The sequence below is a fragment of the Marmota monax genome, unplaced genomic scaffold (genome assembly GCF_021218885.2).
Source record: "Marmota monax isolate L192 unplaced genomic scaffold, Marmota_monax_Labrador192_F-V1.1 WCK01_AAM20220418_F8-fsc00185, whole genome shotgun sequence".
Lineage (NCBI taxonomy): Eukaryota > Metazoa > Chordata > Mammalia > Rodentia > Sciuridae > Marmota > Marmota monax.
This window is the reverse complement of record NW_026693278.1, coordinates 1263988-1277556: the sequence shown is the minus strand read 5'-3', so window position 1 is coordinate 1277556 and position 13569 is coordinate 1263988. Positions and strand designations below refer to the sequence as shown.

General features: G+C 46.3%; 1 protein-coding gene across 5 annotated transcripts in view; it reads left to right on the top strand.

Annotated features, from left to right (window-relative positions):
* The window catches only part of Taok3 (TAO kinase 3), a 191395-nt gene extending 178832 nt beyond the window's left edge, over nt 1-12563 (top strand). For all 5 annotated transcript variants that reach the window (XM_046456449.2, XM_046456451.2, XM_046456453.2 and 2 more), the window contains 4 exons: nt 1840-2079; nt 3442-3654; nt 10084-10266; nt 11204-12563. In XM_046456449.2, the coding sequence (XP_046312405.1) occupies nt 1840-2079; nt 3442-3654; nt 10084-10266; nt 11204-11365 (798 nt within the window). In that variant the 3' untranslated portion in view covers nt 11366-12563. The remainder of the gene's footprint in view (nt 1-1839; nt 2080-3441; nt 3655-10083; nt 10267-11203) is intronic.
* Nucleotides 12564-13569: the final 1006 nt, after the last annotated feature.

Below are 13569 nucleotides of genomic sequence, written 5' to 3'. Positions count from 1 at the left end.
AATCTTGACCTCTTTCCTAGCCCTCATCACTTTCCAACCTTTCTCTTTACACATAAAAGTGTTTTCCCTGTATTAAGATTATTTTTCGCATGTTAACTGAAATTTTATTTGGACTAGCTTAAGCCAAAGCCAGGAAATTTATTATCAAAGTGTAGGAATATCTCGTCAAACTCAGCAGCGGTGACACAGGTGGACTCAAGGCAGTTCCGGGACCGTCAGGAACTTGAGCATGACTGCATTCCTTGCATGTCTGTCTTCTTTTTTTTTTTTTTTTTTTTTTTTTTTTTTTTTTTTTTTTAAAGAGAGAGAGAGAGAGAGAGAGAGAGAGAGAGAGAATTTTAATATTTATTTTTTAGTTTTCGGCGATCACAACATCTTTGTTTGTATGTGGTGCTGAGGATCGAACCCGGGCAGCACGCACGCCAGGCGAACGCGCTACCGCTTGAGCCACATCCCCAGCCCAACATGTCTGTCTTCTTTTTAATTCTTCCTCTGAACCCAGATTTCTCTAATCCTCAATCCTCATAGCAGCAGACAACTACCACATCTGTCTTCTTTATATGACCCTCAATTCTGGCCTCCCACAGAGATTAACAGGCTCTGAACCTCAACTCCAAATTCCTAGAAGAGAAAAGAAACGGGCACAAGTTGGGCCCCACTGTGATTCCGTCAGCTGTGAGCCACGCGTGTCCCTCAATGAATGCCTATAACACTTCCCTCTCAGAGTGTCAGCCAGATGAGGATGGAAGTCATGGCTTGGTAAACATCTGTATGTACCCAGAGCACATGGTTCAGGTGTTTGTATATAGTGCATTTAGGAAATAGTCTTGAATTGGTAAATGAAAAAAAAAAATTTGCCCAACTTCCTTTTTTCTAGTTTGCTTTCCTTCCTCCTTTCAACAACAGGGAGGAAAGGCAGGGAGGGAGGAAAGAAAGATGAAGAGACAGACAGGCATGAGCAGAGCTGAGAGAACAGAGTGATTAGATCCAACAACGATCAGACAGACTGTAATGGAAAAGATGAAAGGGAAGAGCTCTTCTCTGCTTTGTCCCAGCATGCCCTAAACTCAGATTTTAAAAAATATATAATTGGCCTACTTCTGACATGTACAAAAACTGGGTATTTCCCAGAAAACTAGAAACATTGAAGATATCCATTTAATCAAGTTTCTCAACACTGACTGCATACTAGAGTAACCTGGAGAAGTCTTTAAAATTGAGGTCAGGTACCTTGTAGTGGTGCAAGCCTGTAATCCCAGCTCCTCAAGAGGCTGAGGCAGGAGGATCACAAGTTTGAGGCCAGCCTTAGCAATTTAGTGAGGCACTTCTCAAAAGACTGGGGATGTAGCTCAGTGGTAAAGCACGCCTGGGTTCAGTCCCCAGAGCCCCCCCCCCCCCGAAAAAAAATTGAGGCCAGGATCCCACCCCGGAGAATGTTCAGAATTTCAGGTTTTAAGCATCATATATTTGAACAGCTTCATCACATGATTTTAATGGGCAGCCAGGGTGGAGAACCAGAAGCTTAACTGAAGGAACATTTATTTAGATCTAAACAAACATGTCGCCTAATTAAGGGTCCCAGCAAGGTAAGAGGGCGTCAGGTAGAACCGATCCCATTTTACAGCTAGTACAGTGGTGGCTGCTAGCAAGTTGCCTGCCTGGTAAGCAGTGAACCCAGCAGCAGAGCCTAAGACTCCAGGGATTGTTCATCCGCTGCAGACACTGACAGGTTCCCCGAGGGCCGGGTGGTGCCATCTTTGCCATCCCTCCCTTAGTTCGCAGTCCTTCCAGTCCCTCTCCGCTCATCTCTCTCCGTTTACTGTTTGCTCCTGAACGCAGGAACTGAATAAAAAGCGGACGCAGAAGGAGATGGAGCATGCCATGCTGATCCGGCACGACGAGTCCACCCGAGAGCTCGAGTACAGGCAGCTGCACACGCTGCAGAAGCTGCGCATGGATCTGATCCGGCTACAGCACCAGACTGAGCTGGAGAACCAGCTGGAGTACAATAAGAGGCGGGAGCGGGAGCTGCACAGAAAGCACGTCATGGAACTCCGGCAGCAGCCAAAAAACTTAAAGGTAAGAGGAGAGAGCAGTCCCCATTAGCGTAAGCCCCGGGACAGAGTTGGGGAGGACCAGTGTTCCAAGGACACCTGGATGACTGGCAGTCGCCCGTTTCTGGGCCCCACACCCAAGTCACAATCTCCAGATGCAAAGCCCCGGCATCTGTATCTTGCAAACTGCTTTGGTAACCGCCGTACTCCGTGATCTCTTGATTTTTCCCTTTACTCTGCTCTGTCATTTCCCTGAACTCTGCATGACCTTCCTCTCTAAACTTGGATGAATAGCAGCCCATGATTCTAATTCCAGGAGACAAAGTTATATTGATAGTAACTACCTTGAGAGCTGCTGTACACCTGAGAAGGACCCTGAAGCCACATTCCCACTGAGTAGGAGAGTGTGATTTGTCAGAGGTGGGTGGCATGAGTATGGGGATCAGAACAGAATCCACTCGTGCCACACCAGGGATAGGAGGAACTCCTTTAGCCCAGCCTCTTGCTAATTTTAGCAGCCTGCTAATTAACAAGCTCTGTGTACTAAGCCATTGGTACATGTCACAGAGGACACTGTCAACATTGGCACAGACATGAGGCCAACCTCAGTCACACTGGCCATTGCCTCTTCTAGCCAAATCCTAAACTATCTAATTAGTGATCCCTGTCACCATAAGTCTTCAGAGTGTTCATAAAAAGCACACGTGACTATGGGGGCAGCTGATGGAATGCCTTCTGGCCTTAATAGTACATCCCCCGGTCTCCTGGCCAGAGTACAAATTTGACACTGCCACATGTAAGCACAACCTCTTAATGGGGGGCAGGGGGCCCACAATCACTGTTCTTTCAGTTCATATTGAAGTACAGTGGAAACAGGCTGGGATGCGAAGATGTCCTCCTTCATTGACTAGTGGAGGGAGCGGGTTATATCACATCACCCCCTTCACACTCGGAAATGGGGACATGGCTTACGTGACACACACTCAAAAAGGGAGGAAGAAACAACACACGATAGAAAACACTAAATACTTGGATGGGAAACCATAAAAATAATGGCTAACCTTTTAACAAGCAGAGCTTCATAATATTCTGCAATCTGCTTAGAATTGCTACCCCCTTATTATAATTCATTTTTTCTTTGAGGTCAGTTGCAAATCCAAAATTATTTCTATCCATTTACTATAAACACAGAAGCACTAGTAGAGTTTGCTTTTTTTTTTCCTTAGAGTTTGCCCTGGTCTGCGTTATTTTCGTGATTGTGGACCAGCAATGCTGGTCACAGCACCAAAAGACAGATAGCCCTGGCCCTTGTATTGTATCATCATAACAGAAACTTTCTGTTTTCACTGACACATCTTTATTTTCCCTTTGTCACTTTTTCTAACAGGCCATGGAAATGCAAATTAAAAAACAGTTTCAGGACACTTGCAAAGTACAGACCAAACAGTATAAAGCACTCAAGAATCACCAGTTGGAAGTTACTCCAAAGAATGAGCACAAAACAATCTTAAAGACACTGAAAGATGAGCAGACGAGAAAACTTGCCATTTTGGCAGAGCAGTATGAACAGAGTATAAATGAAATGATGGCCTCTCAAGCGGTAAGTGGTTAGGTTGGGTGCCACGACTTCAAGAGCTTTGGGATTCAAGAAAAGTCAAGATCCAGCCTTTGGTTCCCAGGATGCACAAATTTAGGATCTGGGTGTTTTTCTGCCCAAAGAAATGAGGAAATGACAACGCTGAATAAAGCCAAGCCCCTGTGGATACTTGCTGGAGTGTATCTTATAAGCTGGAGCTCAAGGAATAACGTGCTGAATCCGACCTGTGGCACATAGGGTCTTTGAGGGCAAGATGGTATAGATACCGCATATGATGTCCTGTGTCCATTCGTCAGAGATTACTGACCAGCACCCCCAACGATACCAGGCACCAGTGAATAGAGTCTTAACAGAGTCTTAACAGAGCTCACAGTCAAGAGGAAGACAGATACACAGACACGTTCATTCAATAAACTTTTGCTAAACCTCAGTGTCCAGCCCTCTGCTGGGCTCAGAGATAGAGTGATGAGCCAGATAGACAATGGGTCTCTGTCCTCAACCTTCTGTCATGGAGCCAGGAAGTCAGATAATTAAGCAATAATAATAAAGCATAGTGAGTGCTTTGAAGTGGGAGGGGCTGGGGGGCAGGGAGGACAAGTAGGAACAAGGAATCTGGTCTAGGGAAAGTCTCCCTATGGGAGCCAGGGCTTGGTGGAAGTCACTGAAGCCAGCAGGTTCCACAAAGAAACCCAGATAGGCACAGATCCAAACAATGGAAAGTACCTCTGGGGCACTCCCTGAACTTGAAGGTGGGCCCCGAGTTCAAGAAGGGGGATTATGGGAACCCAAAAAGGGAGGTGGTAAAGGTCCTTAAGCTAGGGATGGAGCAAACCTGGAAATTCAGTGAAGGTCTCACAAGGAGAAGTGTCTTAGAGAGTACTAGCTAACCAAGCAGGCAGAAGAGGAAAAGTGAATCCTGGCCGAGGACACAGTCTGTGCAAGACTCCGGCCCAACAGAGGGTGGCACAGCTGAGAAGCAGTGAGCACCTGCCATGGTGTAGAATGCTTGTTTAAGGAAAGCAGGTGGAGATTCTCAGTCAGATCTGCAAGAGCAGGAGTCTGCTCGCGATTCCAGAAGCAGTGGAGAGCTGTTGAAGCCTGTTTAGGAAGGAAAGTAACAGGATCAGATCTGTGTGCCAGAAAGCTAGTGGCAGTCGTGCAGCAAATATAGGGAAAGAGACCTGTTGGCAAGTTATTTCAGTAGTCCAGGGGGAAATGTCCAAGCATGGTGCCCGGGACTCAGCTCAGTGGTAGAGTGCAGGCTTCTTGTGTGAGGCCCGGATGCAGTCCCCAAACCAAAAATGAGTTCAGAAAACCAGAAGGAGGGTAATAAGGGAAATGGTAAGGAGGAGAAAGATTTGAAAAATATTTAGAAAGCATATAGAGAGAACTTAGTGACCAATTTGAGAGGTAGGTTTGACAACAGACTGGAAAAAGTCATCACTTTACCAAGATAGAAAAATAGAAGGGGGTGAGTTTGGATGCCTTGAGGGGGAGGGGTCATTGGCTAAGTTGTGGACATGGTATCTGAGCCAGGCAGGTATCCATAGAAAGATACAAATATGGAAATCTGTAGTTCAGGAGAGAGATCAGGATTAACTCATTATGTCCCATCATCCTATAAAATTTTATAAGACATCTATAAAATTGCTCAATTTAAGATTTTTTTATTTTAATTGTTAGTGGACCTTTGTTTTATTCATTTATTTATATGCCATCATGAAAATTGAATGCAGTGCCTCCATGTGTGAGGCAAGTGCTCTCCCACTGAGCAACAACCCCAGCCCTCAATTGAAGTTTTTATAAGTGCCCCATAGATAGGATGATAAGACATAATGGGTTAAAGACAAAAAAACAGACATCTTTGCCAAATGGGTTAGAGGTAGCTGTTAGAAATGGATAAGATCTGCTGGGGACAGCAGATGGAATTAGAGAGAAAGGGGACCAAGGACAGAGTCTGGTGGACACCCGCATGTGAGGGCTACATAGAAGCAGGCCAAAGGAAACAAACACTCGGTGACCTAAGGGGGGACCAGGAGAGAGGCCAGGCGTAGGTTCTAACTGAAGATTTCAGCTGTCACAGAGACCAATTAGAATCCCAACCTTTGGGGCTGGGGAGACGGCTCAGTTGGTAGAGGGCCTGCTTGCTGCACAGGGCCCTGGGTTCAGTCCCCAGCACCACAAAAATAATAATAATAAGCCGTGGGCTTACCCACTGCTGGTTACAGACAATCCCCAGAGCAGTGGGAGTGGGAGACGTGATCCTGCATTGAAAGGGGGGCTGCAGATGAGGCAGACAGTGTGAGGCGGCCTCTCAGAGGTTGGTCAGTGGTCGCAAAGGGAAAGAGCTGCAGGGTGAGGAGTGGCCGGGAGTCCACTGCAAAGGGAAAGAGCTGAAGGAAGACCTCAGGACCGGGCCATCCCGTGGGTTCTCCCTGGGCTGTGCCCCAGGCCTCCCAGGATGCTAGGGTGAGTGAGATAGCCATCAGGACCTCATGGAATCTACCCAAGAGTGGAGGACACCAGGCTGAAGAGCCCACTCCATAGCGGCAGAGTGAGTGCAAGAATCCAGTGGAGTATGAACAGGAGGCTGGGTGGCCCAGAGTTGGGAAGGGCCTCTTTGACAAGAGTATTTAGATGTGCAAAGATGAGAAAACGTGGCACTTTTGAAGAACTCACAGACGTCCACTGTGTTTGGAAAGTAGTGAGCCAGGAGGAGACCAGCCTGGGAATCAGCCTGCAGGGCCATGGGCTGGGACGTAGGGGCCTGCACCCATGCAGACTGTTGGTCTTTACCCTAAACGCAGCTGGAAGCTGATGAAGAGTATTGAGCAGGGGCCTGGCATCAGATTTGTATTTTTAAATGTTTACTCGGTGACCTGTAGAGAATGGCAAGAGTGGGTATGAGGAGATTGTCTAGATGCCACTGCTTTTCCCTGGGCACCAGGGAGTGGTGGCTTCACCAGAGAGGAGCAGTGGGGGTGAAGCTTGAAAGAGCTGGGCAGGAGGGAAAGTCGAGGCACCTAGTTAGTGACAGGCAGAGATGATGGCCAGCTACCTACAGGTTGAAAAGGAAGTGGGCAGGGCTGGGGAGGCAGGAAGGGAAGATAATGAGTTGACTTGGGCTGTGTGGAGCCTGAGGGCATCTCTGGTAGGCTGGATACTTTGGTCTGGGCCTCAGAAGGGCAGGGTGAACCGAGGGGTCCAGGTGGGAGTCATTTGCATGGCCCGTGGCAGAGTCAGCCGGCAGGAGGCCCTGTGCTGGGGAACAACCCAGGGAAGGGAGCAGGACAGGAATGGAAAACCATCACGGGTGTTTGCAGTGTCTCAGGAGGCGGGAAAGGATTTCCAGAAGGAAAGGTAAAGTCCACAGTAGCCAGTGCTGCTGGGAGTCAGGCCAGGTGAGGACGGGATCATGATGGCCAGCAGTTGGTGATGGCCAGCGGAGGCCTCCTTGTGAGCCATATAAACAGAAGGGTCACCTCAACCTGAGTGTGAAGTGAGGAGTGTAGAGAGAGGGAGGAGGGGCGAGCTTGGGGGTTTTGTCTTGTTGATAACTGCAGTAGCCTCTGTGACTTGGGCACACCCCAGACATCCCGTGCCTGCAGGTCACACAGATGGGAGAGGAGGGGAGGAGGGATAGAGGTTCATGACTGCACTTGACTACAAGGAGAGAAATGCCCTCTCCTGAGACAGAAGATCAAAGCAGGTTTGACCATAGCAGCTGTCTTTTAGTGACCACATCCCACTGTCCCTGCTGTCTTGAGTATTGCTTGGGTGGGTAATATTTCATTTTTGTGACACCCCTTTCAAGTAGTTACTATTTAACCCTAAATTTACCTGTGAGGTTTTCTTTTTTTTTTTTTAATATTTATTTTTTGGTTGTAATTGGACACAATATCTTTATTTTATTTATTTATTTTCATGTGGCGCTGAGGATCCATCCCAGGGCTTCACACATGCTAGACGAGCACTCTACCCCTGAGCCCCAGCCCAGCCCACCTATGAGGTTTTCTAAAGGAAAGCCACTCAGCTTAGCTCCTGCTTAGGACTAAGAGTTGGCAAACATTTTCTGAAAAGAGGCAGATAGGAAATATCTCAGGCTTTATGGGCCACAGTGTCTATCACGACTGGCTGACTCTACACTACAGTGCAGAAGTACCCCAGACCTGGGTAAATGAACGAGTGTGTCTATCTAGTGAAGCTTGTTCGCAAGGCCTCGGTGGCCCTCAGGTAGCACACCAGCCCTGGGGTGGGAGCAGCGCGCAGCCGATGAGCGCTGGAGGCAGGATTTGAACCCTGGAGGGGTCCCTGTAAGCCTGAGGGGTTGGCGCCCACTATACTGCTGCCTGTGTCTTCCTTTTCTTGCACTGAAGCCACCTTAGAAAACAGACATGATATCTACCTATAATCTTATAAAACTTTTTAGTGGATTTGGTGTGTTTAGCTTCAGGTGATGAATACCAAAACCTGGAGTGTCCCCCTGGTTTCTGGCACAGGGACCTTCATAGTCAGAGCTGGGACAAAGCATAGTTATGGATGACAGTAATCAAGAACCAGAAACCAAAGAAAATGCCCTGAGGATGAGCCTCTCGCCCACTTGCTCAGGGATTCTAGCAACACAAACCGGAGAGTAGGAAAGAGCAGGGCTTCCATTTCCTTTACCGGTAAGAGGTCTGCATATCAAGAGGGAATCAGTAACCACCCTCACTGGGAGCCACAGAACTCCTCAGCGTTCATTTGGAAGGCTGTTCCTGCTGCAGGTCAACTGTGCATTGGGTCCCGTATGTCTTCCCTTCATTTCTCATTGGGAAAATAAGAAGAGAGTGAGCCATCCTCTTTAGTGGGTTTTAATGAAAACTGGTTAGGATTAATTATTAGAAGGTACCTTGGAAATATAATTGCATAATTTATTTTAGGTTCCTTTAATCTCTATAGTGTATTTCTCCAAAAGTACTAAAGAAGATAGTAGGCAAGTAACATTTCAAAAAGTCATTTCTCCAACCAGGAGATTGTAAGACATTGTTAATTATTACAAATTGTAGATAAGGTAGAGAGTAATATCTTGGCAAAATGAAAACAAAAGAAAATGTATGGAAACATGCAGATAAGCTCAGGGTAGACTGGATTATCTCATTAAAGGTTTCTGATCTCAAAGTTCCCAGCCATACTAAGGGCCAGTATGTTTGGACAAAGCCAAGACTTGGGCAGAGCAAAGAAATCCCTGAATTTAGTCCTGCTAATGGCCCAGAGCCTCCCCCTCTTCAGGTTGAGGGGTAGGCCTTTCTGAGAGCGGGCCCGCCTGTTCCCCACACAAGATGTGGGCACGTTGGCGTGTAACACCAAGTTTCCATACCGTGGGAATCAAGGGAACTTATAAGGCCACCTTATAATGTAGACTTTTTTACTTCAAATCAGACTATGCCCCTTAAGATTGGCAAGGATGCTTTTTGGGAACAAACTCTGAACCACTTGAGTTATTGGCCAGCTATCCAGATGACTTGTGTAGTCCTCAACAGGCGCCAATGTTGCCTAAATGAACTGTGGCATGTGTCCCAAGTGTTATAGATGATTGATTTAGAACTGAGCATATCTAAATGACTTTATGGTTTGGGGGTTAAAGATATCCAGATATGTAAACAGTCTTGTCAAAACCAAAATAACAGCAGACACTACTTACTGACTACTTAGCCTGGGATTATTCTCTACCTGGGATGGTGTGTATTTATTTGCTTATGTATTCATTTGTTGATTTTTTGCGGTACTGGGGATTGGACCCATGGATGCTCTACCACTGAGCTATGTCCTCAGACTTTAAATTTTTTATATTTTGAGACAGGGCCTCACTAAATTGCCCAAGCTGGCCTTGAATTTGCCATCCTGCTGCCTCAATCTCCCGACTTGCTGGGATTGCAGTATACCTGGGATTGTTTACGAATCCTTTCATGTAATCCTCACATCGATCTCAGACAATAGGAACTGTTCTTGTTTTCTTGCGATGAAGCGGAGAAGCGAGGGACTGGGGATGCATTCAGTGGTGGAGCACTTGCCTCGCATACATGAGGCTCTGGGTTCCATTCCTAGTACTGGAGAGGTTAAGTAATTGGTCAGGTGACACTTCTAAGTGAAAGGTGGTGTAGATATCAATTGGTGTAGACATGCCACCTGCACATCCACAGGCCTTGTCACTAGCGTGAAGAGCTTCCTGACACCTGCTACAGTGGCTTCAGACCATATTTAAAAGACTGTGTTTTTAGGACTTTGTCGCCCATTGGGCAGATTTCACTGGCTCTGATCCTACCTCCGAATATACCCAGGGCATCTGTTTTTCTGAGGGGACCCTTTTCAGTAAAAAAGAGGAGACATCTCCCAGTAGTCCCCAAGTGCAGCCAGCGAGGGCTGTATGACAGTGTGTGTCTTCTGTGCCCGCAGTTACGGCTAGATGAGGCTCAAGAAGCAGAATGCCAGGCCTTGAGGCTACAGCTCCAGCAGGAAATGGAGCTGCTCAACGCCTACCAGAGCAAAATCAAGATGCAGACAGAGGCACAACATGAACGTGAGCTGCAGAAGCTAGAGCAGAGGGTGTCTCTGCGCAGAGCACATCTTGAGCAGAAGGTATGAGTTACTGGGGGCCGTGCAGCTGGGGCGGGGGTTGCAGGCCAGGAAGCTGCCGTTTATGGAGTCCCCTGGTCACAAGGGTCACACCAGGCAATGTTCACTTAGATCTGCATTATACTGCTGGTCTTCCTGGGGGGCAGACATGGACCACGTTCCGCTGGCCAGGACGCTAAGGCTCAGAACAGCTCGCTGCCTTGAGAAGTCTGAGCACACTGCTTAAGCCCTTCTGCTACTCTGTTAGGAAGCCCCAGGCCTTCCCAACAGGCTGCTGCCTGGTAATCATGACACACAGGGTACTGCTAAATGGCATGAGGAAGTCCGAGATTTGGCTTCTTGGGTGTTTTTAAACCAAGAGAAATCACCAGCAGGGCTCTTAAAACAAGAATTAAGACAAATACAGGCTGATACCGCCACGCATAATGGACGTCATTCCAGTTGAAATATTCAGTGCTTTAGATATTCTGGGGAGCATGGAGGAGAAAGATGTCACAAGGCACCTCAAAGATGGAAGCATCTAGTTGCTTAACCAGTTACTTGCCCTTTCTTCCAGTGGCTCCCTGAGACAGAGCAGTTTTTTTAGCTCCAGTTCTTAGAACTAAATATCTAAGGACCCAAAAGGCAACCAACCAACGGTGGGAAAGCAGCGCCATCTGTGCTCTAGTGTCTTGGCTTCTGCTGAGACAGGACTGGACATTGACCCAGATCCGCCCAGCTGCTGGGCTGGTAGGGTGGCGCTGCTCACGCCAGGCCGCCCCAACATGTGTATTCTTGCAGCAAGTTTTAAGCAGAATGGATTAGGCCAGACACCTGCCTCAGGGCTGCCCCAGCCTAGGCCCAGGTGCACATGCCTCCTGGGCGTGCATGCGTGTGTTGCTTATCCTGTGGGCATCTGTTGGGAGGCCGTTTCCATCTAAGGCCCCTTACTGTGTTTCAGATTGAAGAGGAGCTGGCCGCCCTGCAGAAGGAGCGCAGCGAGAGAATCAAGTACCTACTGGAAAGGCAAGAGCGAGAGATTGAAACTTTTGACATGGAGAGCCTCAGAATGGGATTTGGGAATTTGGTTACATTAGATTTTCCTAAGGAGGACTATAGATGAGATTAAATTTTTTGCCATTTACAAAAAAAAAAAAAAGAAAAGAAAACAGAAAAAAATTCAAACCCTGCAAAACCACATTCCCCATTTTAACGGGCGTTGCTCACTCTCTCTCTCTTACTCTTACTGACATCGTGTCGGACTAGTGCCTGTTTATTCTTACTCCATCAGGGGCCCCTTCCTCCCCCCGTGTCAACTTTCAGTGCTGGCCAGAGTCTGGCCATCTCTTCTATTCATAGTACACGTCACAGTATTGATGTGATTCAAAATGTTTCAGTGAAAACTATGGAGACAGTTTTAACAAAACCAATAAACCACCAACAACAAAAAAGTGGATATATATTGCTTTAAGCAATCACTCATTACCACCAATCTGTGAAAGTAAAGCAAAAAATAATAATAATAATAATAATAATAAATGCCAAGGGGGAGAGAGACACAATATCCGCAGCCTTACACCTTAACTAGCTGCTGCATTATTTTATTTTATTTTATTTTTTTGGTATTTATTCATCAGGAATAAAAAAAACAAAGTTTTATTAAAGATTGAAAATTTGATACATTTTACAGAAACTAATTGTGATGTACATATCAGTGGTGACATATTACTTTTTTGGGGCTGGGGGGGTGGGCGGGGTGAAGAGATCTTGTGATTTTTAAGAACCTGCTGGCAAGAGTTGAACTTGTCTTCAGCATATTCTGATTGTATCATAACCATTTTCTGCTGTTGCAGAGGATGTGAATACACTTAAGGAGCTCACAGAATCCCAGTAGCACAAATTGGGCTTTGGCAAATCGTGTATTTTGTGTATAGAAGGAATTTAAGGAGAGGTATTACTTATTTTCATATTGTATTTTAACTGTTTCTCTGATCAAATTTTTTTACTTCCTCCTCCTGTTCCTCCCCACCTTCCCCCTTTTCCAATTCAGTATTTGGAGTTCCACTCTGTCTCTCAGTCAGATCATCTTGACCTTTTTCTTTATTTCCCTTCCCCTTCCTGAGTCCCATATCTTGGTCATAAATACTGCATTATTCACACTTTCAAACTGTGTATTTTCTTACAATAAAAAATGATGAAAAAAAAAAGGCTTTACTTCTTTTGCATGCACTTTAAAAACAAAACATTTTTCAGGTTCCAAGGAAGAGCATGATAACTGTCAGAGCTTTTAATTATATTTGTAAATAAAAGTGTTCATCACATGGCCTTGCTGTGTTATTGTGACAGGTTTCCCTTCCAGGTTCACCAGGTGAGCATTCCCAGGGAGAGCCACCCTCCCAAACCACTCTCTGTGGCCTCAGATGCTCCACGAAGGCTCCGTTCAAGATCCTCAGGTAAAGCCGTGTCTTCCAGGTTCCTCTCCAGGGCTAAAGATGGTGTCGCACTGCTCCTGCTCAAGGGGCCCATGGCACCTCACACCCTTAGCAATAGGAGGCGGAGGCGCATACGCACATGCGCATACACACACGCGCATACACACACATACATACATACATACACACACTACGCCCAGTGTGCCTGTGGCGTAGAAGCAGGTATTGCTGAGAAGGTAATAAGGTACCCTTAAAAAAAAGCAAGGTGGGAAAAAGCATAATCAAATATTTAAATGATCCCACTGTAATGTAGATCACACTCCTTCATATTCTGCTTTTATTAGAATAATTGTATAACAGTGAGATAGTAAGCATAACTCCTAGCATATGATTTCAGGGCCAGGACAACCTCTAAAGAGCTCAGATTCTTCCATCTGTAAGTCCTAGACCTTGAAAATTGCCCTTTGGAATGATGACCTCAAGGTCATTCTCGAATCCCATAGGAGGTTCAGTTACCACAGACAAGTGTGACCCGACATTGTCACTACGATAGACTAAAAGCAGGAAGGCATATTCATGAAATTACCAAATAGTTGTCAGCATGGGTTAACCCCAACCATAAGGTTTCACTAATTATCACCCAGGTTCTGAAGCAGCTTAGTTCCTGCTAAGAAAAAAATTCAAACCCAGGAAAATAGAAACACAGGAAAATAATGTTTCAGAGGGCTCACAAGGAGACACAGAATTGCTCTAATTTGGATCTGAAATGTCCCCAAAGGCCCATGTGATGAAGGCTCTGTCCTCAGCCTATGGCACTGTTGGAAAGTCGTATCACTTTTAGGGGGTGGTGACTAGTGAAAGGAAGCTAGCTCGTTGTGGGGTGGGCCCTTGAAGG